Below are 27,074 nucleotides of genomic sequence, written 5' to 3'. Positions count from 1 at the left end.
CACCCGGACTGGATACCGGAAAATGAAAAGAAGAAGAAAAAAGGAATTTGGGGAAAGATTAGGGGCTGGATGAGGAAATGCAGGAAATAGAAGAAAGCCAAAGGCCCTTTTCAGGGCCACCCACATTTCTCGAAAAGAGAATGACTTTCAACTGCCTAGCACATTTTTTTTTAAATTTAAAAAAAAAAAAAATCCCATGTTCAATTCCTCTTGTCCCTAGATAGACCCACACTTTATTCCCCCCCCCCATGTTCAATTCCCCTTGACGCTAGAGTTGCCCACGATTTTTCTCCATGTTCAATTCCCCTTGACGCTAGAGTTGCCCACGATTCTTCTCCATGTTCAATTCCCTTGACGCTATATTTGCCCACGATTTTTCTCCATGTTAAATTTCCCTTGACGCTATATTTGCCCAGGGGGTGTTTTTAATGCTAAGTCCCATTGACGCTCTAGTGCCCCTATTTACTACTGTCAGTATAATTTGATTGGATTTGATATGATGCTAAATGTCTGCGACATGATTCCCCAGTGCTTGACATCACTATAAACTGCCATGATGTAGATATCATAGCGATATAACTATGACATTGAGTAGAGTGCTTACTTTGAGACAGATATGGCAAGAGGCTCCATATTATGCTGGTAGTAATCTCAAGACATATGCAGATAAAAGTTATCGCGTGCATTGATTGCACAGTCGGGTTCCAATTATAAAACAAATGATACAGCTATGATTATCGATTTGATATTTAAGTGATACTATCTTACTGTGCATTTTCAAAGTACAAGTAGTCAATTACTCTGCGTACTGCACAATCACAAACCAGGAAGTGTGAAATGTAAATGCAGTCAGTATTTACTACATTTTAAAATCCCAGATACGCATACATGAAGAGCTTATCACAAAACGAATATTTAACGTGATACTCGAAAACGACCATCATATCACATAAACATTTCATCCGCAGACTTTTGAACGCATACATACAGTCAAGCGCATGGTTAAAATTTTATTAAATATGTGTACTCAAAGATTCTTTGAATGATGGCAATACTAATACTACTACTACTAATGATGATAATATAATAATAATAATAATGACAATATGGATTTAGTACAACGCATAATCTTTAGAAGCTCTAATTACACTACAGCGTTAGATAATATGAACAAAATACACATCGACAAGATAACAAAAACAAACATAATGAAATTGCAAGATAAACATCATATGAAAACAATTAAGGACGTAAACATTATTTAGTTTTTAACATGGTTTTATAACCTCTTAAAACAAGAATCTTTACTTTGCATCTACTCAGTCATATGTAAAATCCTCAAGGTAGGGATCGGGTGAAATGCTGTATCATATATTTTCTAAACTTCAATTATAGGGAAGTGCGTATCCGTTAAAAATAAAAGTGTTAAGAACACACATACTAGTTTCACCAATGAATATATGCATGTATATGTGTCTGTGTGTCTGTAAGTGCATGTGTGTGTTATATTTTCACTTGAACTGGATATACAATAAATTTTCCGTATCAGACACACGGTGCGAAGAGAGAGACAGAGAGCTTTATATTTATATCCGTTTGATTTGAAATCCAACTATAACGTTAAAAGTAGTTTGGTCATTATCTATTAAAAGGGGCTATAGTGATAGTAAATATAGTATAAGTTCATTCAGAGAATTCAATTCGTCTTAAGTATATTTTGACGTAAAGCTTTATTTCCTTCTTAGGTAAATTTGAAGGACGAAAACTACATATTATCGAAAAGATACTTATCAGATGCGTTTAGCATCGACCAAGATACATAAAATGATGACGTAGAATGCATTTAGCATCGACCTAGATACATAAAATGATGACGTAGAATGCATTTAGCATCGACCAAGATACATTAAATGATGACGTAGAATGCATTTAGCATCGACCAAGATACATTAAATGATGACGTAGAATAGCATTAAATGAACATCTTCATTATTATGCTAAAATGACTAATCGCCGTGCAGAGTATCAAACAGATCCGACGCACAATCACGAGTAATCAGAAGTGAATACTCACTCAAGGGATGTAGAATGCAAAGATTTTTTAGAAAACGTCATACATGTGAAGATGGTAACTAAATTTGATTTAAATACATTAGGTATGAACTTTAAAAATGGAAACACAATTGGTATGCATGAAGCTTATGATTTAGGGACGGATGGCATCGAAACAAAATTACCAAGTACGGACCTCAGGATGCAAGGACGGTTGGCACGGAAACAAAAATATCATGTATGGACCGGACCTATGGTTGTAAGGACGGATGTTCTGGAAGCAAAAGTCCCCTGTACTAACTTCAGGATGTTCGGTCGGAAAAGTCGAATGATGGGATATGCTATTCACAGAAGTCATTGTTGTATAATTATCGATTTTCTTCGTAAAGCGGTAAAGGAAGAATAGGTGACAAAGCGGTTCGCGGAGATTAGTCATGCAAAGTTGTTAAAGTGTTATGTATCAGAGCATTAAGCGACCTCAACCAGCTTACAGTATATTTTATGAGTCATTAGAAATAGGAAGATGACATAGTTATGCTACTTTTCAAACCTTTCCCGTGTCCTAAATTTGCAAACGTCATATGGATGTTTGAACCAGTAACGTTATCTATTGCCTGTTAGATTATTCAACAAAGACATGCATTCGTTTATACATGATTTTTATTACAACCTACGAGCAATACTTATAAGACAACTAGTCACGCTTTCACCAACTGATCAACGCAATAGGTTAATTGACACACAAATATAAACCAGACATCGGCTATGTACCTCGTGCATAATAAAACATAAAAAAGATTAACAATATGAAATATACCAAGATTGGATATCAAATGTACGTCCGCTTGGAATCAAGGAGTTTAGGTTGGTAACGTGCACAGCAATACCATTTCCTGATCTGCCAGAGTCTGTTCTGTAACCTTTTACTGTTACTCTTGAACTAGATAACGACAAAATGCATTATTAGCATCTGAAACTGCTTTCAGGTAAATCTGGTTTCACTTTAAAAATGAAAGTATGGAGAAATGCTTGTCAACCATCTGAACTGCATATATATATATATATATATATATATATATATATATATATATATATGATATTATGATATATTATATGATGTGTGTGTGTGTGTGTGTGTTTAAGGACACAAATATCTTGTTGATAAGAAGCTACATATGAAATTAGTTTTCCTTTCATAGTAAAATGGTACTTGAAACAAAAACAAAAACCATGTATTTTGAGTCACAATATAACGAAACTTTGAAGGCAAAAATGACAAAAATCAAAACAGTCATATATCAGTTTCGGAGTTTAGTCATAACAAACAGGAATCGCTGTAACATCATTTCAACCGAAGAACTGAACTAATCATAGCTATGCGTCATTACATTTTGCATAATTCCTCCTGATGATGTTTCAGTGACAGGATACCCCATCTTAGGATTATTTAGGTCCTATAATGGGTGTGACTATATAAAAAGATGACGTAAAATAATGACAATGGAACTAACTGAAGCTATTTTTGTCGTGTACGTCATTGAAACGTGCTCGAATCTGTCTGACAATGAGGGGGCAAAGCGCGTAAACAAATGATGGATATTGCCAATATTCTAACTCTTTGAGTGAGTTGGTCTGATAATCAGGGATACAGGTCTTAATCTAATGACGACAGATGTCAATAATCTAATTCCTATCAGTGAGATCAATTACGATAAAGCTGTAAGCAAAATTTTGTAAGATTCAGTATGTATGAAAATAGTGAGTACGCAAAAACGAAAGAAGGACTGATAATGGTAGGGATGAGTAACAGGCGGGCGGAAATAACTATTTTCATATATGTGCTTTAGAAAAAGCGGGCTCAACATGTGGATCATTTGGTTGCCCAATGGGCTAGTGATTCAATTAGTCCTAACCGTGCAACATAAAATCACCCCACAACCCTACTTCGGTCACCAGCCTGCTTTTTCACGAAGATCAAATTCAGGATAGATAATCCATGGTCGTATTAGGCAAACAGAGTTATTTTTCATGTTTCAAGTGTGCAATACATAGACGTGTATGGAATTTTGTTTATCTGTCGTACAGAGAGATTATTTAATATACCGTATGGTTACAGTTATATATCATTGTTTATAACTTTGTTGTACCATACGCTCATTGGCTGATATAAATAGGTCCGACGATTTAAACTTCTTCTATGCAAAATATCGCTAGCTTAAGTTTGCAGAGTACATTAAGGCTATATGTTAAATACCGATATATCCCGCTACGATTCGTGAGATATATACGGCACTCGAGTGGAAACAACACTTCCTTGTTCGGACAAAAAATGTTTTCATTTATCTACGTTTTCCTGATGTTCCTTAAACAGCATGCAGCTAATTAATGTGAACTGGAATCATTGGCACTTTTTCCCGCTTCCAGGTAAGTTTATTTAATCTTTACATATGGAACTATTTGGAAATTATACCTGTCGTCTGAAGTAAACTTCATTCTATACCGTCCATATAGGTGAACCATTCGAATACCTTGTAACGGTGAGAAGGTAGACTTCAAGGTCGACACAGCACAATCAGCATACATTTAAGCATTAGTATATAACGAAATTTCTATTTGAAAAAAGTATACTCTTTTCACACAAACATGACCATTTTAGCACCAAATACGTAATGCAGTTATGAATGAGAACTTTAGCTGCGTCTCAACACCTGCTACCGTCTTTAGTGTACGTATGTCTTCCCTATTGCACAATGATCGAAGAAAATCTGGAATCAAGCCAGCTAAATGGGTGCCTTTGCTTATAATGTACGAAACATACACACACACAAATACGAGAGCGCTTGTACTGGTTGGTACACATGAAACTTTGAATAACCAACAGATGTGCATAAATAATATTGCCTCATTTTCTCTACCAAAAAGATGCATGCCTACAAAACTGTATATCATTCTCATGTTATCAGTTTCAATCTAAGTTATCACTTAACTAGGAGACTGGCAACATATTAAAGATGTACATGTGATGTGTATATTTACCATGTACAAATTAACGAGGACAATGACAGCATATTTAATATGTACATATCCTATGTGTATGTACCATGTACAAATTAACGAGGAGAATGGCAACATATTAAAGATGTACATGTGATGTGTATATTTACCATGTACAAATTAACGAGGACAATGACAGCATATTTAATATGTATATATCCTTTGTATATGTACCATGTACAAATTAACGAGGAGAATGGCAACATATTAAAGATGTACATGTGATGTGTATAATTACCATGTACAAATTAACGAGGAGAATTGCAACATATTAAAGATGTACATGTGATGTGTATATTTACCATGTACAAATTAACGAGGAGACTGGCAACATATTAAAAATGTACATGTGATGTGTATATTTACCATGTACAAATTAACGAGGAGACTGGCAACATATTAAAGATGTACATGTGATGTGTATATTTACCATGTACAAATTAACGAGGAGAATGACAACATATTAAAGGTTACATGTGATGTGTATATTTACCATGTACAAGTTAACGAGGAGAATGGCAACATATTAAAGGTTACATGTGATGTGTATATTTACCATGTTAAATTAACGAGGAGAATGACAACACATTTAAGATGTACATATGGTGTTTATGTTTACCATGTATAACTATTCCCAGATAGCATACACGGATCCTCATATAAAAGCAGACTTCTTAACAATTTTGAGCTCTCCTCCCTCTATTATTCTGTATATATATGAGAGAGAGAGATTATTTAATTGGAGAAAATCCTTGAAATTGTTTAATCGACTAATCGGTATATTTGCACAAAAATAATGATGGATCACACTTATACATAGCGGACAATTTTAAAAGAGCATAATTTAGCTTTACAATATCCTACTTGTTTTCTGATTTGCTTATTTACTTTGAGATTTTGAAAGAAATAGCTTTAATCTTTATTTATATATGTACTGTCAGAGAACAGATTCTGTATCCTGATGAAAAGCAAAACACCAGACGTTCACTGCTTTCTCTAATGCTAAGTTAATCCTAACACAAGCGTTCAATGAGACTAGATAGCTAAGTTAATCCTAAACTAAAGCGTTCAATGAGACTAGATTGCTAAGTTAATCCTAACACAAACGTTCAATGAGACTAGATTGCTAAGTTAATCCTAACACAAACGTTCAATGAGACTAGATTGATAAGTTAATCCTAACACAAGCGTTCAATAGGACTAGATTACTAAGTTAATCCTGAATAGAAGCTTTCAATGAGACTAGATTCTTTCTTTCTGTTTGAGACTTGTATATCCCTAATTTAGTTAATTAATTGCTTCCTTGCTTACTAGCTTGCGTACTACATTTTTTTATCTCAAGGGACTTTAGTGGTACTCGATTAAAGTGAAGGCTAAAGACTGTTTACAATCTTCCTAATGTATTGCTTTTTATTTTTGGCATTTACCTGCGTTCTTACTCAGTTAAGCAACTGTTTGCTTGCTAAGTTACTTTCTTTGTGTGATGAGTTTTTCATAGCTGGTGCTATAATTAAGTGAAGGCAAGTGACGATCATTTCTGAAAGACTTTTATGCATCCATCAATGCATGCATGCATGCAATGCATACATATATACATACATACATACGTACGTACGTACATTATCTGATTTTAATTATCATTATGATTATTATTATTATTATTATTATTTAACTTAATCCTCCATACACATATCACTATATGTTCGTTGCTTCCCAAAAAGCCAGGTGTGTAAATTTCTGTTTGTATAAAATTATTGTGCTTAGAAAAAGAGGTGTCTTAGTTAGATTTAAATTGAAATGACACCTTAGAATAAAAGCCGATTATCAGTTCTGACAAATATGTCACATGAATATATATTTCGAAATATTAGATTGATTAGTAAGGCCTTTCACGTGGTATTGGGCCATATAGCAGTATTACACTCTTGAAATGTGTATATAAGGAGAGAACTGAGCAATTAGATTCATTCCTATTTTGGAGTCATTCTTATTTTTTGTGATCCTGTTGTAAAGCCAACTGTGCAGATATGTAATGTGTTGTACTTGTGTATTATTTTGGAGGAAAAAATATTTCCTTGGATTGTTCAGTGGAAACAGAAAGTACTCATTTCTATTCTACTATAATATTATTCTGTAACTATTGTGACTTATTGAAAAAGAGTTCTGGACAACGCCATGTTGACAACGTCACGATTCTTGGAGTACCAATCAATTAACGACTCTGAAGTTTATACGGAACTTTTGGACTTTAATATAACTCTTTCGGGATTATTTTGGATTCACTTCATAAAACTCTAAGTCCCGCTCACTATTTCAATTATAGTATTTGTTTAGTTTGTCAAAGAAGGACATTATTACGTTTAAATATCGTTTCAGTAGTGGTATGCAATGGTGTGAACTTAGTGTTTAGTGAAAGGCACGTATATTAGGTGATAAATAAATTTCTAGGATTAAGGTTCATAGTCAATGTGGTCAGGATTATATACCGTAATACCGACAATATTTATGAATTGTGTGGGTACTGTCTGACAGTCAACATAAATGTCTCACATTTCCCTACATTTCAATTTTGATTAAGCAACACTAAATGAGATAACAAAATAATGATTCATATCTTTATCTCAATTATTACTTATCTTTATATAATAAAGCTGACTTTTTTGAGCATCAAACGCAAATGAACTGTTTACATATGTATGTGTGTATCCGTGTATGTGCGTAAGAGAGAGAGAGAGTTGTTGTTGTTGTAGGGTTTAACGCCATTTATCAGCACACGATAGGCTATGCATGGCGGCCAGCATTAATGGTGGAGGAAGAACCCGGAAAAAACCACAGACCCACGAGAAGCTACTGGCAAGCTTTCTCACATACCAACATTGGCTGAATCCGAGACTCGAACCCACACAGACAGAGGTGAGATGGCAGTGATCTGTAACGGAGAGCGATTTAGACCACTCGGCCACTCGGGGCCCCGAGAGAGGGAGAGAGAGAGAGAGGCACGCTAAATTAAATCAGTGAAAAAAACGTTAAGCACAAACGATTTAAGTAAATAACTAGAGAGGATGTTTCAATATCATGTGCGCTCGCAAACGATCATTAAATTCAATAATTAAGTTAAATAGCTGATATCGAGAAAGAAAAATAGTGTCCCCTGCTGCAATAGTACAAAGAGTTATGTTTTTTGTTTTTTCTTTTTCCAAAAATACCCTGCATATATAGATAAATTGATAGATTATTTTGATTCATTTATTGATACCTGTGATTAACGTACAGATATATCAGAACAGAACACCTCTTCTGAGTTTAACCCTTTCGTACACCATACACATAACTGACCTGAAGGAAAGTAGGTCACAGAAAATTAAAGTTATTTTAGACTCATTTCCTGGCACATCAATAATTTTAGTGAAACAGCGGAATGCAGAACAGATTGGTTGTCTTCCTGACAAACTCTTGTTTTGTATACTAACTCAAAACTTATATAAAATAATCAAACATTTTTATATCTATGGAAGATCTATTTTGTCTACAAGAAAGAAATAATTCGTTAAAGATTTGTTTATGGCTACGAATGCTTCACGAGTCCTATTACAAGGGCTCTTATTTGTCATCGAAATTGTACCTGTCCTACCTCGTGGTGCCTGTTACTTGCGCAACAAATACAAGCTGACTATGTTTCTTTTATCAATTGTGTATTGGCAGTCATAACGGTCACGCTCTTGGTGTTCAACAGAATAATGATGTGTATTTTGTGTATTAGGAATTAGATAAGGAACATAAATCTATCCCATCATCTTCTCATATGACTTTCATTGAACCACTAATGCGGTGAAGTATATTTGCAAATAATTTGTTTTTCAAATACGAAATTATGATATCCTAAGTCTTCCGAAAAGGAAGCCTTTTCACCACACTATTACATATGGATCAATGAGCAAACAGGCGTGTATACCCGCATAGTAGGATTTACGCAGCAGATAAACAAATATTTCTAGTTTGGTACATCTAATCTGCCATCTCACTTCCCTCATCGTGGGTTCAAGTCTCAGGTTCGGCCCATTGTAGGTATGTGACAAGGCTTGCCAATAGCTTCTCGTAGGTTGGTGGATCTTCTTCCACCAGTTATACTGTCTGGCATGTACAGCTTATCCTGTGCTGAAACAAATGGCACTAAGCCCACAACAACACCAAAAACTATCATGGTACATCTTGTAACTCAACAGTTATTAGTCAACTTGAAATAAGAGTTCATGATTTATATCTTTAGTATGGCTCTTTTTCTTAATACGAGTAAGTTGAACAAAAATACAAAACCATCGTCGCTAACCAAGGTTCCGATATGTTAACCCTATATACTCCAAGCCAGATCGATTAGATATTTCAGTACTTTATCCTAGCGACATATATTGGATTTTATAGTTGCCTCTTTTAGTATATAATGCCAGCTAACAAATATCGTTGAGCAGCAGTTTGTTGTACATCAGCCGAAACTGGTAGAGGCAATTGACTTCAAAAGGATAATTTGTAAGTTTAGCATCGAATGTATGACTATGTACCAGAGAGAAGCCATGACAGGTGTATCTCAGGGAAAGCATATATTTGTACATACATGGACTGGCTGTGGAAATTTGCTGAGTGCTCCCCTTTTCTAGATCCTATAGAAACAGTTCAAATTCAAAGAAGCTCGTTTTGATTGGATGCGGCGACAAAAGGGATTTTCATCGACCCAATGCACTGAAATTTATGATCGATCTGGCAAATGTATATAGGATTAACATATCGGAACCTTGGATAGAGAAGATGAATATGAATTAGTATATTGTTTACATGAAACACTTGTCTGACTTTTTGCGTCACCTGCAGTTTTGTCGTTATAATGAGAAAGAAAAACAACATTTAGACATTCACACATGCAAATCTGATGCGAGGAAAACATTTGCTTTTGCACATATATTAGAGTCCAGAGAATACTAGTAGTTCTAATAATAGTAATAGTAACTAATTTAAATATGATGTGCATAAATAATTTGTTAATGAAGGTTAAATGTAAATTGTAGGTAATAAACAATTTGCACGACACCTATCCTAAAGACTTGTAATTGAAATAAGATTTACCTCCCTTACCTTGAACGTGTTTTCCTGATATATTAGTGTAAGAACGTCAGTTCTCTCATGTATTGTGTGTACCGCAAGTCATCACAGTTATGCGCTTGGTGTTCAATAGAATGATACTGTATATTTATTTATATTAGGAATTAATGAAACCCACATAAATATCTCTGACAGTTGTGACATCTATAAAGCAACCAATTATTTTAAGATTTTAATTCATTAACTAAAACAGTTTAGAAGGAGTAGAACAGCATTGCAGGCAAGACGACACTTTATTGCGTGCTCGCATTGTCTCATGCGTAGCGAAGATCACACAGTACCCAATTTTAGTTCTAAACACTCTTACTGTAACTAAGTTAAGGCCCTATATAGGCATTTATGGTAACTATGTTACGGCTTTATACAGGCATTTGGGGTCCTGAGTGGCCGAGTGGTCTAAAGCGCTCTGCGTTACGGATCACTGCCATCTCACCTCAGTATGTGTGGGTTCGAGCCTCGGATTCGGCTAATGTGGGTATGTGAGAAAGCTTGCCAGGTGCTTCTTGTGGGTCGGTGGTTCTTTCCGGGGTTTTCCCGGGTTCTTCCTCCACCATTAATACTGGCCGCCATGTATAGCCTACCGTGTGCTGAAAAATGGCGTTAAACCCTACAAAAACAACTATACAGGCATTTATAATATATAGAGCAATGTTTTATATGGGTAGCTATGATAAGGTCTTACAATGGCATTTATTGTAACTATGGTAATGGTTTATATGAGTATTTATGGTAAATATAGTAAGGCCTGATACAGGTATTTATTGTAACAATGGTAATGGCTTATATGAATAATTATGATAACTATAGTAAGGCCTTATACATTCATGTATGGTAACATTGGTAGGGATTTGTAGATGCATTTAAGATAAATATGATTAGGCCTTATACAAGCATTTATGGTAGGACTTAAGCAGACATTTGAACTATGATATGGCCTTATACAGGTATTTATGTTAACTATGGTAAGAACTTAGACAGTTATTTATGGTAAATATGGTAAGGGCATATGCAGGAATAATGCTAAGATTCTTCTCATATAAAATGAGTTCGATCACAAATGAGGGGAATCTCTGAATTGTGTACTTAACAAATACGATCTTGTGGTATAATAGAACTTCCTAAAGGAAGCCTTTTCACCATACGGCTGTATGGGTTAAGTGAGCACAGAGGCATGTATTGGCATGAGGAGATATGTGAAAGGGGTAAAACAGGCGTCTTCATCTTGCACATCCGGGAATCCAAAGCTGTATTAGTCTACTTGAATTTTAGGTTTATGACTGTTGTATTGAATATCTGTAATAACATTTTTATTATCATAATTATTTGTATGATATACTCAATGATGATTATTTTGAGAGATAGACTTTAAATACAAGGTATTTCATACATGTGTTACTAAGGATCGTTAGTTTGCTCAAGTGAACCTGCTTATCTTCTCATCTTCGTTTGCATGAACCGTTTGTACACATAGGCTAAATTGGTACTGTGTTTGTACACATAGGCTAAATTGGTACTGTGTACACGTTGGCTACATTGGTACCGTGTTTGTTCACGTGGGCTAAATTGGTACCGTGTTTGTGCACGTAGGCTAAATTGATGCTGTGTTGCTACACCAAGGCTAAATTGATGCTGTGTTTCCACACGTAGACTGAATTGGGGTTGTGTTGCTACACGTATGCTAAATTGGTGATGTTCGTACACGTAGTCTAAATTGGTGCTGTGTTGCTACACGTAGGCTAAATTGGTACTGGGTTTGTACACGTAGGCTAAATTTGGACTTGGTTTGTCGGCTCGTCAACATACTGTTCGCACCGGGTTACCTCCCCTTATTGGAATAACACTAAAGATATATCGTGCAGGATAGTGGCTTAAATACATAAATTTTAAAACTGAATGGTTGCACATGTAGAGGTATCACGGCATGAGCAGGCCACCCAAAAAATCGCAAGAACATATTCGACCAATAAGGTACCCATTTAAAGGCATAATTGTCTCTGCTGTGACGGATTCAGTCACATAACCGAGAACATCATTCGTTTTATAACCTTATCAAATCTTGATGAATTAGGCCATTATATAAGGAAACAACAACAGAAACAAAACAAACAAAAATGTTTTATAACCGTGTACCATCGTTAAGACATCATATAAGAAAACAAACGTGTTATATCAATAGGTGCAGTAATATTAAAGATTTAAGTGACCAATATTTTACGAAGGACATTCAATGTATATGTCGTTATTTAAATGACCTGTATTTTATTATGGATATTTAATTGATAAGTCATATTTAAGTCGTTTAGTTACGATCGGTATGTACATCTCTTAATTATTTGTGTTATATTGAGTACTTGCTGCGATAGCTATTTAATCAAGCTAAATGCTATGTCAGTCCAATAGTCTCTGTTATAACTTAGCGATATCTCTGTCAAACTAGTATGTTGAGAAAGTAGCCAAATGGTCAGTTAATGCTTATTTAATTGGTCAGTTGGTCAGTTGATATGTCAATTTATTAGTTGGTATGTTGGATGACTGTTTAGTAAATTTCTTATTACATAGATCGGAATGTCTATTTTGGCTGGGTTTCTTTACGGTAATGAAGTGAATAAAATGGTAAATAACATCTCTTTTCTTTCTACTTAACGATTGGATAGTTTGAAATTAAAAATACTCTTACTGTTCTATCAACGTTTTAATAATTACTAGAATCAATTACCAAGGAATCTTTAATGTATGAATAGCACATTTCATTATAATTTAATAATTGTAGGTACTATGCAAAATGTCTGATGTATTTGAATACGACGAGTCAAAGCAAATGACGTTGAAGGAGCTGTACAAAAGACATGACAAAGATTTCCCGCTGTTGATCATCATCATGGAAGGGTATTGCGGTGATACGCACCAAGAAACCTTCGAGTCTTTCCAAGTATGACTACACACGCAATGTAAAATTGACTATGTTAGTCCCTAAGAACGCTTTATCTGCTTTCATTGAGTATTTATATACTGGCATTGCTTATTTATTTATTTATTCATTTATTTATTTATTTATTTATTTCGCTGACATTAACATTTCATGAAGTAAACCAGACAGTTAGGATTGGCAGAGTAATATACCCTGAAATATTTTCACGGATATTTCTCGAATAAACTGTCTCATACTTGCTAGACGACCACTTCTCTCTCTCTCTCTCTCTCTCTCTCTCTCTCTCTCACACACACACACACACACACACACACACACACACACACCTAATCACGCGTACACGCGTCTTTATCGCAGACGACTGGGCAATGAATGTTTATTTATTCACTGTAATATATTTCGGTTATGTAGGTGCTGAGAATTCACTGTTCTACAGACCAAAGACGGGTCGTAGCAAAGACTGCCAAAGATGTCAGTTCCTTCAACTACAAATTCTATTCCATACCTGTAGACTACAGGGTCATGTTTAAAGTCGTTAAAGGAATTACGACACGTAAGTCAATGATGTTTCACAACTCGCATGCATGCCTCGATGATGAAAAGAATTATACTCCATTCCAGTGGACCACAACACATTGTTCGAAACTGATTTTTAAAGTAACAGATTTAAACGAAAGGTTCACAAACAAAATCCGAACTCAATTAAATAGTTGTATCAGTTTCGCTTCAAGCGTATTTACGTATGAAATAAGCTTGATCTAATGTCAAATAATGAACAGCTCCACCTAGTGACATACAGCGCCACATAGTAGCATATATGGATAATGTACATTTGATCAAGAACTTGACTCGATAATCTTAAATTATCGGGTAAAACAAAAGAGAAGTGAAAAAGTTGCTCTGACGTTCATAGGTTATAACCTTTTTGTGTGGGTGATACATAATTTGCAATGCCACTGGATGCCACCCCAACCTCCCCCTTCCCTTGATCATTATGACAACTAAGCCAATATGTATACAATTCTCAATGAAACTTGAAATCTAATGACACAATCTCCTTCTTATAGCCTTTTATGAAAGCCGATGCAACGTCATGTCATATTATATACAAATAATGTCTCAAAGATTAACTGAACTTGTTGCATGATACATTTCATATCCTTAGCTCTTTATCAGTTACTCGTATTTTCTTACATTGTATACTTTTTTAAAAATTTATTTCTTTGATATTTTTGCTTTAGAAGTTTTTGTTATGCGGTGTGCTCTTCAGAAATGACTAATATAATTAATAATAATAGAAATATTTTCGCCGTTGCGATTCCTCTCGTCTTCATTTTCTGAATTGGTATCCTTTGGTCTCTCTAATTTTCAAAGATTGTAACCCTCCACGTATGAATTAAATGCAATACACATGCAACATGATGCCGTAGAATTAACACCGTCAATGAGATAATTCAGCGAATTCTTGGCCCTTTTGAAATCTGGTATTTAACCCTAACCCCTTGAAGGAGTTTATGACAAAGGAAAACCAGTTTAATTTCGTGTTATATTGTATACTAACAATGTCTCATTGAGTCTTTTTCTGTTTCTTTTTTATTGTTTCTTCGTTATGAATTCGTATTCTATTAGTTATTGATGTTGTCGTACTTTGCTATATGCCATTTTATTCATTGTAGTTGGGTGTGTGCTTTTTATATGAACTAGAAAAAAGTATTATTATAATTAGTAGCAGTTTTAGTAGTGTTGCAGATATGATTCTTCTTTCCTTCAGTCAGATGATGGTACCTTTGGTTGCTCCTCATTTAATTCGAGATTGTGGTTGTAGATCTCATGGACTCTCTGGAGTGGTTTTAGCTGTTCCGAGAAGCGACAGTTACTTTGGTATCTTTGTCTTCAGTGCTTATCTTAGAAAATTCAGTTTGTCCCCAACTTTGTGAGATATTACTGATAATGCTTTTCTACAAATTGGTACGATCTCTTTGTAAGGTTTCTAAAACAATTTTGATTGATACTTCTATCTTGTCCAGGTAATTTGTGTATAATATTCCTTTCCTTGTGAACAAGTGTTATGTTTGTGCTTTGTGCTCGCAGTCCTAAAGGAATTTCGATTTACTGTTGGGAACTATCTTGTTTGCTTTGAGATCGTATTACTTGTTTGTACGCCTAAGTCAATAGTTCTCAGACAGTTGTACGGCGTTTAGCTAGAGTAGTTCTGGCGTGCTGGACTCTACGCTCACTATTAACAAACTTGCTGTTCCTCAGATCAGGCCATTAATCGCCCCATCCTACTCCCACATACTCTGCACAATGACGAGACATCGTGAGTTTTTGGCAATTGCTTTCACATTGGTTGTCTAGTGTTCTTAGTCCTTCACAATTGAACTATATCTTTTGTTAGTTCCCAAAATGGAGATAGGTCAAGTGTCCTCAGCGACTCCTTGTCCATTTTATCCATTCTGATGCATTTTAGCTCTTTGTGCTTCTAATGCTGGCAGTACTTCCTTTCTTCGTCTTCTTTAAAAAAAAATCTTGATGGACCAATGCTATGCATTCTTCATCATTGTCCCGAGCGTACTTTAATATACGCATCTTTTCTGCCCCAACATATTTTTTAACGTTTAGCGAGCCTTTCCTCCTCTAGGAATGCATTGTCTGTTTGAAAACAACAACCCTTGTATTTGGTACACCAACATTAGTATATTCAGGACCCAAAGATTGAAAATGAACCCTTTAGCCGTCTTTCAATTCACATCTTTTACTCTTTATTTGTCCAGCCCATAGTACCATCAGTGTACCTAATAGTGGAAACTACATAGGTATAAAAAGCTGAGTGTACTATTTAGCTTAAAGTCAATTACTTTTTCACCTTCCGTACGTACTCTTTTCTGATTATATACGTCTACGTGCTGCAGACAAAATTATCGGATGTTTTCACTCTTCGACCTCCCTTAGTTGTTTCAATCCCTTGTTGGCTTGGGTCTCCATTTCTGTCACGTTTTGTATGCTTGATGATTAAATTTGCGAATTTGTCGATTCCCTATTCCATTTTGATATCAACTTTGACTTAGACTGTATTATCTTTGTTATTAATATTAATATTATTATTATTATTATTATTATTATTATAAGGCTATTATTAATATTATTGCAACTAATATTATCTTCATCATTGTCATGATCAGGTGGTAATTTGCAAACTATGGCAGAAATTCTTGAAGAGAACGAGCTTCCGGTTCTTGTTAAACTTGGTTGCGAGGGAATCCGTGAAATAAAAGTGGCATGCAACAAATATCAGGCAATGGCCTTCGGAAACCTACTGATAACTAAAGAATATGTCGAGCATTTCTATCTCTGCAACTGTATTACAAGTGACTGTAAGTATATATCTGATATCTATGTAAGCATATGCCTGATATGTCCCTTTGTAACTCCTCACTTCTAATATACCACTTTGACCCTGATATTTAGCATTGGGACAAAATAATTCTAGGGATATTTCAGATTCTTTGATGATCTTGTATCCTATGATTAAAATTTGATTATGAAAACAGAAGGTTTAGTTTGTGAACATATTCTAAACATTTACCTCGAAAGATAACAGTGAATTACCCGTGATCTTTGTGTTTGATCCTTTGTATGAAAATCCTCAATACATATATTTAAAACTGGTTCATAGTGTGATACTTGTCCATGGTAATGTGATATCATGATTTAAAATGTTTTACAGCAATTCATTGAGTCAGCCACTATTAATTTGGCTTTTAAAGGTTATCACAATATCAACCGCTTTTATCACCTGAAGACATCCCCGCAACCCCAACACCAATAAAAAAGATGAGGGCTGACTTATGTGATCCACTCTCGCCAACAGGATATATTGCACTGTGGAAGAAACAAACATTGCAACCAAAGTTTGACGCCTGATGGAAGGCGTTAATACAAGCGACGGACGGACAGACATTATAACTGTAATATTTTGCTCACTGCGACATTAGTCATTACGAAGAAGAACTCAAGCATAAATTTTACTGATTAGTATAATTTAGTCGGATTGCTAATCTACATATATTTCGGATACAACTTTAACCACGTTTGCCTGACACACATATAGATCGTACATTCGTAGATATTTTGGCATTTCTGGCCCCATTTTTACCCTCTATCCCCTCCCGAATTATAATGCTGTGGAACGTACATATATGTTTTCAAGTGAAATTGAAATAGATATGATTCTTAAATACTGTCATAGTTATTGCAAGCAATTTTAAAAGAAATGGCTTTGATCATGATACGGCGGAAGTGTGCTTCTTCAATACCTCTTGACTCCGTTTCACATATATCGGTACAAGTATTAATATGTGCGCGGTTTTAAAATACACATATTCTCAGTGACGACGCTTGAGTTGGGAAAATGGATGGCTCTCTCAGTAAAGTCAATGAGTCTACAGCTTTCCTGTTAATTTCTTTAATATTTTGTATGCTTTTGTTTAGTGAAAATGTTCACAACATCGGTGTTGTGTGCCCTATCAGAGAATATGAACTGCTGTGTGATCACAGGCTTCCGGAACCGACCCCAATCTGAGTTCCAGGAGTATCTCGAATCACTAAACAAACAACTTGTCGAGAACAATGTCACGTTTGACAAGAATCAAGGATTCCCAGGTAGAGATCCATTCTATTTTTCATTGATTTGAAATTTAGTTAAATTAAACGAACAAGGAATCTATACTCAGCTAAGTAAAATAGTCTAAAGGGATCTTATAGAAATGGGTAGGCAAAGTGCAATGATACGTTTGAACCTCGCATGAGAGAGGTGAGTATATCTAACTCAGGCGTGTATTCCTCAAAACAGGGCTAACGAGGTGTTAAGGAATGTATCAAGACTATTTCGTTGACTTATCACAAAAAAACTGCAATGTTAACATGCGTCAACAAATCTTCTTGGAGAGAGAGAGAGAGAGAGAGAGAGATGAATAGGTAATATCTGCGAATGCCAGACCTGTATTTTAAATTGAAATAGTTAAATCATTTTATCACAAATTTTAAAAGAAAAATACGATTCACTGACTAATTAAAATTACTGGGTGCAGAAACGAAACAACTACAACTTATACTCGTCCATTATACTCGCATCATCACAAGAGTATGCTGTGCCACTTTCTCAAATAATGCATGGACAATAACAACATTGCAATTTTCCTAGACCTTACTACCGTACCGTTTTTCCATACTACTCATTTCCAATGCCTATGTTATTTATCAACTCTCCATTTACTAACTCTTCTGTGTCTCCTTTAGAATGTTAACCTCATTTTATTGTATATTTTATTGGATGTAGCATTTTTGATATGATAGTGCTTGCATGAACATTCAATTTGTTTTCTGAGTCAACTATCATTATGTCTATTTTATCTTAAATCATTATGTTCCGCATTAGTGTATACAGTATGGTAGGATCGTATTGCTATGGTCACTGGTTGTCTTGAGTTGTTTCGTTAATTAATCATATATCTTCCTCAACTGAGGTTGCAAAGTGACATGGATTTCTACAAGTCTTTTCCATCTCTTGAGCCCTCTCCAAATCTATTTTACTAATTTCATCCTCTTTTTACTTGCTTTTTAAAAGTGATCTAAAGTTATTAAAAAAGTATGTGTTTTCCCTTCATTGTTGTTGGTTTTGTTTAACAGTTTAGAAATGTTTGAACGAGGTTTGGGCTTATAAAATCCTCTTATTGTTCTCATTATACAGGTTGTTGCAAATCTGGGATATTTGTCTAGTCAAATCATTACCATCAATAACAGTGTATTTATTGTCACTAAATGTTATCACCTTTCCTCAAAACAGAGCTTTTATTTGCTGCATCAGGTATATTAGTCAAGATCACGTAAATTGAATATGCTGTTATTAGTGAGTTCTATGTCCATGTTAGCCATTTAACCTAGTGTTGTAGTTATTCGTCTGTTTTTGTCTCAATCTGTCAATGTTCACAGTGACCTGGAAGTAGTATATTTCAAAGCATTGTGTACCTTACGTCATTTATTTATTTATTTTATGTGTCACATGCACGTTACCAATATAATCCCAAATGCTTACATATGCATCGATTACGTTGATACTCAGTACCACTCTGTAATTTGATTGTTATTGCCATAAACATTGTGCAAAACGAAGTCTTCGAGAAACATTTTGCTAACTGGTAAAGAATAAAGTAAATACGAATTTTTGTCATTAGTATAACTTATTGTACTTTCGATTTCGTTTAGGAATATGATTAAATTTGGGGTTTGAAGTGAAGCAAAAATGAAACAAAAAACTGCTAACGGCTCCTGATTTAGTTGATAGGTTTACAACGCTAGAACTGTTAAATCGTAGCATTGCAGTATTGTAGTTCGTTCTGTATATTTTGCTTGGAGTGATGGTACAATTTGTGTTTGCTTGAAACCTTCAACAATTAACAACAACCGATGGAAATTGTTACAATAGTGAAAGCGTATGCAGCTGAACATCTAGCATTACTCTAGATCAGCTTCAGGGCAACCACTGGACAAAAAGGCTGAGGAATTTATCTTTAGGTGAAGGGCTAAATGGCATTAATGGAAATGATATAGCGATAGCAGAAATCGTTTTAAAGGGACTTCATTGAGAATGCGAACATATGCACATTCGGCACAAGGTTCTATTTTCCTACTCGCAAACAGCTCTTTTGTTCCCCTAACTTCACCTACTCCTGGACCTTCTGAATATTTTATCCGTTTGTCTTATCTCCGCAATCAACATCTGGGTTGCATAAAAATAGTTGTGGTGTGAAAGACTTATTATTGACTAGTGCTGGAACATTTTTGCGCTCCTTTCTGAACACGTTTATGCTACTTCTCTTGTCATTAGTTGGTTTGTTGGTCGCTATTTTGGTCAGACATGTAAGCACATCGTTTATTTTGTTAATCGTTATTGTTGGAACTGAAATGATTTCATTTGTAACTTCGTTTAATTAACTATTAAGCGAAGTTACAAATGAAATGAGATCAGTTCCAACAAAAACGATTAACAAAATAAACGATTTTTTCTTTTGTTATGGTCGACATTATTCCTTGTGTTTCGTTATTGCCATGTGTGTTTTGGACGTCAGGTAAATTATTAGACATAGCTGATGTTCTATGACCACCATTACTGCTGTAGATGAAGTATTTCGATGAATTTCATCACTTCTTACGTGCACTGCTTTTCGTTTTGGGTGATAAGTAACACAAAATACATTTCTAGGACCATAACCTTGACTAAGACACTATTGATGATATTAACATTACACTTTAATGACTGTATTATTTGTTACGAATATATCAGCATGTGAAAAGCTTTACTCGGTAGGAAATCTTACACTATGATCAGTACTGCCGCCTGAATATATTTGTAGCTTGGTAAAATGAGCGTCCTCAGAGGCCGTCAGGAGCCGAATATTCAAGACTCGTTAATAGAGATTTTAGCACTATAATAACAATGATACTAATTGGTCAGAAACAATTCACATTGCTTAATTATTATTTACTTTTTTTGTTTTTTCGTTGCCACTTTAGAGTTCGCCGAATTCACAATAGCGGAAAGGAGCATGGAGACTGGAGCTGGTGGGGCGATGTCAGTATATGCTCCCTTAGTGACTTTGAGGGATGTCCTTCCCGAGTATGAGGAGGAACCTCCTCCTCTACCTCAGAGACATTTGTCGGCAACAACGAGTCAGAAGGGGGACGATGGTCTCTACGAACAACTGGATCCAGATTCTCAACTTCCCCCACCCGTAGACAGAAGTACAAAGCCAACACGTGCGACAGAAATGACCGTACATGAGCCAGTGAACGAGGTTAATAAAAAGCCGGACTATACCAATACGACAATAGTCCATGCAGTGGTAAGGCCATTACATTTTACTGACTATACTAATAGGCCCCTACCACCAAAGCCGGAGGAAAGTCAGGGCCAGGATGTATTGGAACAAGTTTTAATGAAAGAACCGATGGCAAGCACATTTCCTAAAGCAACGGGACACAATAAGGACCAGGATATTACAGAACACGAAGCACACGTCAGGGGTATGAAGATAAACGAGGTAGCCTCCGCTCTTAAGAGTTTGAAGCTGGAAAAGTACAAGCCCTTATTTAAATCAGCACTTGTTGATGGAATGATTTTAAGCCAGCTGAAAGAAGATGACTTCCAAAAGGATTTTGGTTTTACAAGAATTGAGGCAATTCGCTTGAGAACTTTTGTGAGAACGGGCCATGTACCTAAGTGACCCTGTCAGACTACAAACAAGTGTTGTTTAAACTAGCTGATAAACGCTTTTCAGGAAATAAAGTGTCAGACATTGCACTGAAAACAATATAATTCAAATAATGCAACATACTACACAGACTGTCGTGACATAGTGCACATTATCATATAGTCGGTACACTTTGCCTATTGTGTATGCAGTTTTATATTTTTCATATAATAACATGTGAGCATATCACTTTATGAGACTCTGATTGATCGAAATAAGCCCAAGAAATTGGTGTGTAATATTCTTGTTACTGATTGGCTGCCATAGTGGGAAAACGTTTTTAATCATGCCTTCTGGAATTTGTTCTTTCAATGAACATTTTGGGCCGCCCTTTTTCGAATCGACTGTCCAAACGGGATTGGAGCAAAATGGTCTCGTTTGTTTCAATATGGCTAATTTACCCCCACAAGGGGTTGTTATGTCATGTATATCATATCATAGCATGACAAAATGGCTAAAACCATGACCAAAGCAATAATAACAAAAAATAAAGCTACAGGTATTGATTGTGTGGGGTGGGGGTTCAGGGAGGTTGCATATATGTAGCATGGAATCCACGCTATATACCATGGATGTTTAAATGTTAACTTACGGAAGTAAATAATCACACCTATATTCATAGAAGAATATATACATACACTGGTCTCCACACTAACAGACGTTTATCCAACCACTGCATAGTAAAATATGTGACGCAACTCTGACACAAAATTAAATTTGTTTGCATATTCTGTAGTCTACGGTTCCGAAATAAACACTGCAAATATCTGGTTATACACACATTGCAGTACATATGGTAAGTTCTGCATCAAGTAAAACTTGTTTCCACATGTATATCGCTACAGTGTAATTTTTAGTTGTAAATGTGACACTTAAGGTTGCATAAATATGGACCCGCAATTGCATCAAACAATATAAAATCACGTGCATGTGACATTCTGTGTTGAAAATGATTTTGTCTGTGTAAAATGTTCTGTTTAATCTGAAGGACGCTTGTTCTTTGATTATAGTTTGTAAGAAAAGTATAATCTCGTTTTAAACGTCAACACTTGTTCAACTTTGTTTGGGACTATTTTTTACGAACAACAAATGAAATGTGCAAGTTCTCTCAGAATGAACGAACATTTTCGTTCTTCTTGCCATCTAAATAATTTCCAAGGAAATCAAAACTATGTGAAAAAATAATCTTAAATTGATAATGATTTAATATTAAATTTATGAAACTCGTTGAATAATGTCCAGCTTTTGTTCGCCAAGGCTCGAAAAAGCTCGACATTATTCAACTCGTTTCATGAATTCAATATTCAATCACTAAATATCTGAGATGATGCATTATTGTCGTAATATACTGCACATAATGTCGTAATATACTGTGTAGAAACAGATGTTGTCAATATTGTGAAATGGTCCCCAACCACGTAAAATGCGGTCCCTAAATCTGTCAGTTGATTTCATAAGAACGAACTGATCGTTTGATATATAATGCTTAGCCAATACAATTATAAATGTAGCTTCAAATTCGGGAAAAATCATTAGTGTCTGATCTGGAAACCAAGTCTGGGTGGCTTGACAATATTGCCTGAACGTATCCCAAAATTTAACAAGAACAAAACGACTCAATTCAGCCCTTTGAGGAGAAACCCTAAGGCAGCACCTTCGTGTACGACAACAGAAAACCACAGTGGATGTGACATATACGACAAGGCAAATAATTTGTGCCTGGACAAAAACAAAGCAAATATTCTATATCCATAAATTTTAAAACCATAAATGACATGCAATATTTCAGTATATAGGCACTAAAATATAATTAAACTAATAAGCTAACTCTGCATCAGTCTACCACGGTATCCCCCCCCCCTTTGCACAATCAATATTTTTACTTTATAGTATTCACAGGCTTTATTTAAATACTGATTACATTACCAGGATAATGAAAGACTCGCTACGTCAAGGTGCAGATGATAGTCTTTTACAATAATATAAACATTTTCAAATCCTCTGATTGCTTCGACACCAACACAATACGGTTAGCAGGCTGCAACCTAACACCTTTGTTACTGTAATAGAACTGCTGCCAAAAACCAGTGTCAGAGCAGCAGTCCTCAAAAATAGTAATTGTGGTTGCTATAGAAACAAAGGGAGCAAGCTTTACTGCAATCATAATGGGTTGGTCCAGTATGAGAAAAATGGGAATAAATATAAACCCACAATCTCAACATTTGGGTCCGGTGTGGGTACAAACATTATAGCAATGTTCAAAACGTCTATTGATTTAACATCGTTGGCCAGTTTGTGCAATATGTGAAGTGGTAATATGAAACATGTTCGTACAATAAATATGGAGGGACATAGTGAGACAAAGGCGAATTGAACATGACACTGGATTCTGAACAACACACAACACGACCGGTCAGAATTCAATCTTACCTACCAGCACCCAAGTCTACTGATTAGCACTCAAATGTACTAACTAACACTCAGTCAAGTCAACAAACGACCACATCTATGACTTATCACTTACATTTTCTGTCCAGCATCGATATCTTCAAACAAAACTGTAAAGATATGATTGAAATAGGGAAAAGGGGTTTGGGGTGGAAGACATTGAAATCAAACCCCAATAACCAAACCTCATGCCCTCATATCGTCAACAGTCGATATAAACACAAGTAAAAACTTCTTGAATTCATACAAATCCAGTAACTATATATATATATATATATATATATATATATATATATATATATATATATATATATATATATATATAAATATACAAGTTGAACTCTGAGGGTAAAAGTGTAGGAGTGCTTACGCATTCACGTCAGCTCGCTCGCCCTTGGACTATCACAGAGTCAAAGAATGCACGATGCAGGGGTTTAAATTTGTATTGCAAAATCAGCGTTGACAACTATTAACAGATATAAATCAGCGTTTCGGCATGAATAGAGAAGTATCTCTGGTTCGGAAAGATCTGGATGGTCCAGAATGCAGCATTTGAATGTAGCCAGAAATGGAACTCCATTATGGCTTCAACAATTGTTAAGGTTCGAACATACTGGACCGGGCTCTATATTGTATACAACGCAATGCCACCCCTTCTAGAATGACTGCATTGCTTTATACAGACTAGGTTTAATATTACGTTTATGTCTCCGTGTCCCAGTTTTCTATCTATGTGATAACTCAATTTTGTGGTTGATTTTCTTTTTGCTGTTGTCACAGATCTTCTTCGGTTTTGTCTTATTTTTGACGACGTATCTGTTGTATTATTTTCTGCCTTTTGAGCCTGACCCAGATCTGGCACTCTCGTTCCCATTTTCGCTTCCCAAACTACTTTTAATTTTTCTCTCTCTTCCTATCTTACATGCTTAATAGTTGTATCCTCGTCTGCAGTGATATGATTTCGATACATATTTTTCTAGAGTGATGACAATATTCTACTCTATCCAAAACGATATAGCCTACCACAGATGTATATAACCATCCATAGCCCATTGTAATTCTGCTTGGTGAATAATTCAACCTATTGTACATATGCCATGTTCTTCGTTTAGTCCGCGACTCTTGCCTTAAACCTCTTGAACAAGAAAAAAAGTTATCTTCTTTATATCAAGTTCAGGCCATTCACAGGGTTTTATACATGGAGGTAGAGAAAAGATTGAAAAGCAGTGATTTTAACAGCCTATCACGTGATCAATGGCAATTGGTTTATAACGTGTTTTATCTCAAGAATAATCATAATATGCAAAATTCGTAAAATTAAGGTCCCCCTAAGTATGCATTCGTTGTTTATCAAATAACAAAACGACTTCCAAAGCATTGATACTACAAAATGTATTTAACTTTTGATGGTCGTTATTAACACTCTTTAATTTTAGTATTTTAATTACCTTAAAACTGTGCTAAGAGTTAGAAGGGAGAAAATAATTCATTAAATCCCTTATTTACTAATTAAATACAAGATTTAACATTTCACTTGATATTAGCACATTATCCAGTCAGATAAATGCAGTTTGTGTTTTAATTATTTACTACTGAAAAATATCTCTTTCATATTTTTCATTTTATTGTGGACAGTTTGTATATTATCCAACTTGATTAGCTTTGAACAACATTGTCTAAATATTGTATTGGAATATCATCTTCGTGGAGAAGATAACTGATATTTTTATTATTTTTATCATCTGTTGTATTGCAAAAACTATTTATATTTTAGTTCGTCATTACTGTTGTTACATATGTACTAGTATCCGTTTACATGACTCACTAGTACTAGTTAATGTTACACGACTCACTAGTACCTGTTAGTGTTCCATGACTCACTAGTACCCGTTAATGTTCCATGACTCACTAGTACCCGTTAATGTTCCAAAATTTGAATAATACACATATTTTAATGATATCTTACATATGGTAGCAATATTGTATAACCATAAATAAACGTTGCCAGTGGTTCAGGAAAATAAAGATGATACAGCATACCCCTCAACACCATAAGATTACTTTTCTAAAACGTGTATTATTAATAATACTAGGATCACCTTCAGAAATTGTACTATTGAGAACAGATGATGTAGTCTATATTTAAGATAAATAAAATGCATGGCATAAACCTGTTGCATGTTGTATGCCAAGAGAGATATTATTTTAATAAATCCGTGTACACTTTTATTTGCATTTTGCTACATATAAAAGAATAATATTAGGCAAATATATTTCAGTGTTTTCTGTCATTGAAATCCAGTTACGGACAGCTTGACCACTTTCGCGGTCAGTTTCATGATTACATTAATCTGTATTAGTTGTTTCATAACCACGTACTAATTTAGTTATGTAATATACGCGACAATCGAGAATTGTTCTCGTAAATTATATTTTGTAACAACACAAATTGACGATATTTATAAATAGATGCACAATGTATCTATACATAATCAGCATCATATAAATCATCATTTAGATCCTTTCTAAAATCATCTTTGACAAGGTAGAAGAAACGAGGTATGTTCTCTTCTGGTAAAAGCATTCTCAATAAAACATATGTCGCATCATTTTCTTTTATATATCATTCTATAATAATCTTGTGTTACTGTCATTTGTACTAGTTAATTGAATATCAGCATTACCGAAAATAGATTAAGCTAGATTGGTATAATTAGGTCACGTCGAGGATTTAGTGTTTTAGGTGAGCAAAATAAAGCTCATCCAGCCATCAGTATGGATCTATCATAAAGGCTCTGATCAGTTTGGATTGAAAATGATAGAAATGTATTACCAGAACTAAAACAAGAAGACAAATATTAGGCTTCAGAAAGAAATGAATGCTGTCGATGGTAACTAAGCTAAGCAAAGAAATATTTAGTATTATACAAAGATCGCACGGCTTTTGAAGAAGAAAAAAAAAAGGAAATACTAAAATGTTGCAATTTACTACAGGTTTCATTTAAAAGTATTCTAACAAAATTAAATCAGTAGCTAGTACAACAGAAACATCTTGATCCGGCCGACAGTTAATTATTAGAGGAAGCGAACTAGGATCAACGTCGCTAGAACAAACAAAAATAACTGATTAA

General features: G+C 35.0%; 1 protein-coding gene across 1 annotated transcript; it reads left to right on the top strand.

Moving 5' to 3' along the window:
- Positions 1–4,260: 4,260 nt before the first annotated feature.
- On the top strand, positions 4,261–26,552 carry LOC149771682 (uncharacterized). Its single transcript, XM_089948239.1, has 6 exons — positions 4,261–4,476; positions 13,028–13,186; positions 13,598–13,739; positions 16,369–16,560; positions 17,678–17,848; positions 20,759–26,552. The coding sequence occupies exons 2-6, from the start codon at positions 13,040–13,042 to the stop codon at positions 21,466–21,468; spliced, it is 1,362 nt and encodes a 453-aa protein (XP_089804365.1). The 5' UTR covers positions 4,261–4,476; positions 13,028–13,039; the 3' UTR covers positions 21,469–26,552.
- Positions 26,553–27,074: the final 522 nt, after the last annotated feature.

The sequence above is a fragment of the Sinohyriopsis cumingii genome, unplaced genomic scaffold (assembly GCF_028554795.1).
Source record: "Sinohyriopsis cumingii isolate HCF-2022 unplaced genomic scaffold, ASM2855479v2 utg001741l, whole genome shotgun sequence".
In the NCBI taxonomy this organism is placed as follows: Eukaryota; Metazoa; Mollusca; class Bivalvia; order Unionida; family Unionidae; genus Sinohyriopsis; species Sinohyriopsis cumingii.
This window is presented reverse-complemented; position numbering and strand designations above follow the sequence as displayed.

Bases quoted from the DNA above. Each gene is read 5' to 3' on its own strand.
- LOC149771682 (XM_089948239.1), top strand. From the start codon at position 13,040: ATGTCTGATGTATTTGAATACGACGAGTCAAAGCAAATGACGTTGAAG. The intron at 13,187-13,597 runs GTATGACTACAC...TCGGTTATGTAG, and splicing joins AAACCTTCGAGTCTTTCCAA to GTGCTGAGAATTCACTGTTC. The intron at 17,849-20,758 runs GTAGAGATCCAT...TTGCCACTTTAG, and splicing joins CAAGAATCAAGGATTCCCAG to AGTTCGCCGAATTCACAATA.